The sequence below is a fragment of the Helianthus annuus genome, chromosome 11, assembly GCF_002127325.2.
Source record: "Helianthus annuus cultivar XRQ/B chromosome 11, HanXRQr2.0-SUNRISE, whole genome shotgun sequence".
NCBI classification, from domain to species: Eukaryota; Viridiplantae; Streptophyta; class Magnoliopsida; order Asterales; family Asteraceae; genus Helianthus; species Helianthus annuus.
Window position 1 is genome coordinate 29261907 of NC_035443.2, and position 5101 is coordinate 29267007.

Sequence of the window (5101 nt, forward strand, 5' to 3'; positions counted from 1 at the left end):
ATAAAATAGAAACCTTACATTTAAATTTTATAAAATATAGTAATAACTACTAAACCACATCTACCAAAACGGCAATTCACCTCTAATGAAAAATGATAACGTTTTCATCTACTGTGTATAACCGAACAAGAAGACAAACGCATTGGGCTTTAAAATATTGTTAATGGGCTATAAACAGAATAAATCCTAACATCACCATATTTCACCAAATAACAAAATGTAATTTTCTTTTAGCTCTAAGGAACGACGTGTCAACCATTGTGACACCAGCTGTTATGGCCAAGGTCAACTACTCGACCGTCACTAGCCACTTGCCTTTTCCAGATGCGTGAAAACCCGACCTCCACCGGCCCAAATGCACGACAGTGGAATAATCGATAAAAACATCGCCTCTCATCCAAGACGAACCGATGCCACCCGTATTCGCCCTTATGCCTCAGAAAATAATGGAGAGAGTGGGAGTCGAACCTGGGTCACAAGGAACATCAAGTCTTTCCCCAACCACTCCACTACTAGCAACAAAATGTTATTTGACATTTAAATAATCGACCCTTTCCAGCTCCATACCGTGTCCGCTCGTTTTAAATTCCACACTATCCAAAAATTTGGATTTGTCTTCTAATCACGAAGCATCCTATGACCTTCTGAAGCAACAAAACGACAACTCACTCAACTACCGTTCATGAACCACCCCTCCCTCACACACCTTCGCCGTACCCGCAAGGCAATTGCAGTCTAATAAAGACTCTTATCTGTCTTCTTAGCTTTTTCCCAGTTGTCCTCTATTGTTTTCCCGCTATATAATCCGTTCATCATGGTATCATCTAACATATCATCATCATCATCATCATCCCATTTTCAATCATTCAACTTATTTTTTCTATTAAAGTACTGATGGCGTTGAACAACCAATCTGAGTTTCAAGATTACTTGCCGATGATGGCTGAGAAGTTGGGTGGGGATGGTTTGATCGGAGAGTTATGCAACGGGTTTAATTTACTTGTGGATGCTGATAAAGGTGTGATCACCTTTGACAGCCTCAAGAAGAACTCAGCACTTTTGGGTCTTGAAGGTTTGAATGATGAGGATTTGTTGAGTATGTTGAAAGAAGGCGATTTCGATGGTGATGGAGCGCTTAATCAGATGGAGTTTTGTGTTCTTATGTTTAGATTAAGCCCTGAGTTGATGGAAGAGTCACAGTTTTTGTTAGAAGAAGCTCTTGAGCAAGAGTTGAATCGGTTTTAATATAGTCTCATTTTTTTTCTGATTTTTTTATGATATTTTATACAAGTTATAACTCATTAATTTGTCAAATTTGTTACTGATTTACTGAGTGATTGTTGAATAATGAAAAGTTGCTCTATGAATATTATATAATAATGGGAATTCAAGAATCAATATGTTACAATCTTTTTAACAGAAACTAAGTTAAAACAAATATGCAATGCATATTATCTAGCATATTTGGTTTTTGGGATTATTTTGGTTTCTAGAGAGTCAGCTGCTTCCATAAGTGCACACAAAACAGATCTTACTCGGGGACAATACGTGACAAGTAACCCGAAGATGTACACTACTTCCGTAATGTTAGTGGATTCCCTACAAATCATAATAATCCCAAAAACCAACAACAAACACTTTTACAATTTCTAAACCACATATACATGGAAGGAATTCATTATCTAGCATCTACCTCTGTAATTGTTACATCATCGACTGAACCTGCTGGATAAGTGCTTGAAGAAAAGTCTGCTACAAGAAAGTCCTTTTCCATGAAAAATGCTGGTTGTTTAGGATTTGGCAACACGCTCTCGCCGCCAAGCATCATGATTACAGAAGACATGTTTGGTCGATCTCCTGCATTTTGTTGGACGCATAACAACCCCACTTGGATTGATCTTAGAACTTCGGGTGGACTGCAGGATTCAGCTATACTTTCATCAAGCAGTTCCATTGATCTTCCTTCATTATACACATTCCAAGCCTGAATATAATTTACAAATCAATGGTTCATAATTTGGTACTCGTGTGCGAAACAATGGATTAGTTTGTTATTAGTGACTAGCGATTGAACTACTTACATGCCCGACAAGATTATGATCATTTTCGGGATGAATGAATCCTCTGTTTTTCTTCCCACTCACAATCTCGAGCACCAAAACACCAAAGCTGAATACATCTGACTTTGTTGAGAAAACACCATCTAGTGCATATTCTGGGGCCATGTATCCACTGCAGGCAAATAAGGGACAGGCTAATGAAGTGAAGATAACAAGATAAAAAGAGCTAATGGTTGTATAAAACAACTTACTATGTGCCAACAACTCTGTGTGTGTTTGCTTGGGGCTCATTTCCTCCAAAACTTCTAGCTATACCAAAGTCTGATATCTTAGGGTTCATATCTTGATCTAGCAGAATGTTGCTCACTTTTAGATCTCTATGGATTATTCTTAATCGCGAGTCATGGTGGAGATAAAGAAGTCCTCTAGCAATTCCTTTGATGATGTTGAAACGTTGTGTCCAATCAAGGGTCATGCTTTCATTTACATCTGTTCAAAACAAGTTCATTTAGTTACATGTACATAGAGTTCTTGATGAAAAGTATGTAACATTAGTTTGTATATATGATTCTCACCAAATATAAACGAGTCTAAGCCTTTATTTGGCATGTACTCGTAGATCAATAGCCGCTCGTCTCCTTCTATGCAACAGCCAAGAAGCTTCACTAGATTTCGGTGCTGAAGTTTTGAAATGCAAATGACTTCATTCTTGAACTCATTAACTCCTTGGCTAGATGTTTTCGAGAGACGTTTAACTGCAATCTCTATCCCTTCTTCTAAAACTCCCTGATGGTTATGAGTTATAAATATACAATTTCACTGTTTTATACTCAACTATGTGTAAATGATCATGTTGTTCTAATTACTAATTACCTTATAAACCGGTCCAAATCCACCCTCCCCAAGTACATTTTTTTCTGAAAAACTTGCAGTGGCATTAGCTATTGTAGAGAAGCTAAACAATGGTAGTTGAATGTCTTCTTCATTGTTTTCATGCAATGATTTTCCTACACATGTAAACCAAGAGAATTTATACAAAAAGTAACGCGTCTGGTTTCTTTTTGTTAGATAAGACCAATCTATGGGTGATGTTACACAATTTTCTTACCTCCCTTGGCATGATTCCTTTTTCTTCGTGCGTACAACAACCATGTCGAGAACAACCCCATGAGAAGAACTCCAATAATAGCTACTGGTAATATAATTTTAATGTTTGCCCCTCCCTTCTTTTTCATATTTGATTCAGCAACTGTGTATCATCATCATTATAAAAAAAAATTAATATGAAAACATGTAACAGCAATAAAAACCACAAGTGATTTTGGCAAAAGATCTGATACCTAATTCGGAAGAAGCCATTCGTACGAAAATATCCTGACCTCCATTTCCTACAGAATACCCTCGAATGTCGAAAAGATCATCAAACCAAAGCAAGCAGCCCCTACCTTGAAGACTGGTGTCTGGATTTGCATAAGCCATGCAACTACAATTTTTTAAACATTTTGCTTCACATTCTTCTAAACTCATGCTCATGTTAAACCAGGTTTTTTCTGTGTCTGGCAGTCTTATATTAGAGTATTTAATAAACCCTTCTGATCCATTTTTGCAATCCAACGGTGTTCGTCTAACACAACCACCTGACCAGTCAGCTCTTTCCCAACTCTTTTGGTCTCTGGGCACAAATCTTTTTTCATCCAAACAAGCACAAGACTGTTGGATCATATTAATACTGCAGCTTGCATAAGCACTACAAATGTTGTATCTATCACAAATGTCTCTTGGTAATGACAAGGCAAGCTGCCACTTTGTACCATTTTCTACCCACACCGAACTTTCTAGCAGCCCAGATGAATTTAAGGTTGTTCTTGACAGGATAGAACTGTCGTCAAGATTATAAGAAAACGACATCTCACTTGCATTAATTACTACCTTATATGTAAAGGTCAAGCTAGAATTAAATGCCGAAATCCCACTAAATCGCTGATTACTCCAAGGCCCGCCCCTGAATGTGACCTGTGGACCTTGTTTTAGCTTGTTTTCAGGATAACCAAGTGTATCAGCTCCCCATGTGAAGTCACCTGGACTTGGATTTTGATTGTTTTTCCATGCTGATAGATGCCATTCCTTGCTCCTCAAGTAATCTTTTCCTAACTTCATGCCAGGTAGAAGAGTATCGGTTGGGTAATCAAAACTCTGCCAGATAATCCTCTCGCGTTGATCCATCACCACTAGATTCCCGGTGTCCTCTAGCTTTGCAGTTGCTTTTGGTGATGGTGTGGTCAGATTTGACGACCATATTGTGCTGATATTGTTGGAGAGAATCAAACTTCCTTGATCATCAATCTTTAACACAATTGGTGATGCACCGGTGATCGGGTGGTCTCTATTGGCAACCCAAACAACAGTACCAGGTATTTTCTTGTACCAAATACCAACATATCTGTTATCAGAGCTACCAGGCCGAAAAACTCCAAGTTCAAAGAATCCTGTCCGCGACACCAACGTGTCTCCATCGGTCAAGAACTGCGAGTCGGAAATGGTGTCGAGTTCAACAGCGTGGGTTTTGTGAATGTGAACTAAAGGAAGCAGGAGAAGAAAGATGGCTGCTCCCTTCATTTAGACACTGTTTATTTTCAACAACTACAGATTTGGTACATCTAATTAGGCTACTTAATTAAACACCATAATCATAATTTATAGATGTATTATGTTGAAGTCCATACATCTCACCTAATTATTATATAATAATCTTGCCCAGTTGATTTACACTTATCTTTTAACATTTAATAATCTTACCAATATAGACAGGCATTTGGTAGAGTGGTTGAATGTTGACACATATGGACTCAGCTGCATGTCACTATGACTTCATAAGATAAGAGTTCATGATATACACTAGAAATTGATTTGGCGGTTGTGGTATGAGGTATGGTTTTTGGGTTGGAGACGTGGCATCTGGGACCAACATTACTAATGTTGTTGTTATTATTATTATTATTTGTAATATTTTATTATTACATAAATTGTCATGCGGTTCGCCG

The 5101-nt window shown here is 37.9% G+C and overlaps 2 protein-coding genes across 2 annotated transcripts; one reads left to right on the forward strand and one right to left on the reverse strand.

Moving 5' to 3' along the window:
- Positions 1-651: 651 nt before the first annotated feature.
- Positions 652-1377, forward strand: LOC110889929 (calcium-binding protein KRP1). The gene has a single exon (XM_035979687.1). It carries the CDS (start codon positions 895-897, stop codon positions 1243-1245), a length of 351 nt encoding a protein of 116 aa, XP_035835580.1. The 5' UTR covers positions 652-894; the 3' UTR covers positions 1246-1377.
- LOC110887955 (G-type lectin S-receptor-like serine/threonine-protein kinase At4g27290) lies at positions 1346-4816 on the reverse strand. The gene is made up of 7 exons (XM_035979686.1): positions 3401-4816; positions 3169-3309; positions 2934-3067; positions 2636-2846; positions 2312-2549; positions 2082-2232; positions 1346-1984 (listed from the first exon to the last, which is right to left on the reverse strand). Exons 1-7 carry the CDS (start codon positions 4674-4676, stop codon positions 1679-1681), a joined length of 2457 nt encoding a protein of 818 aa, XP_035835579.1. The 5' UTR covers positions 4677-4816; the 3' UTR covers positions 1346-1678.
- Positions 4817-5101: the final 285 nt, after the last annotated feature.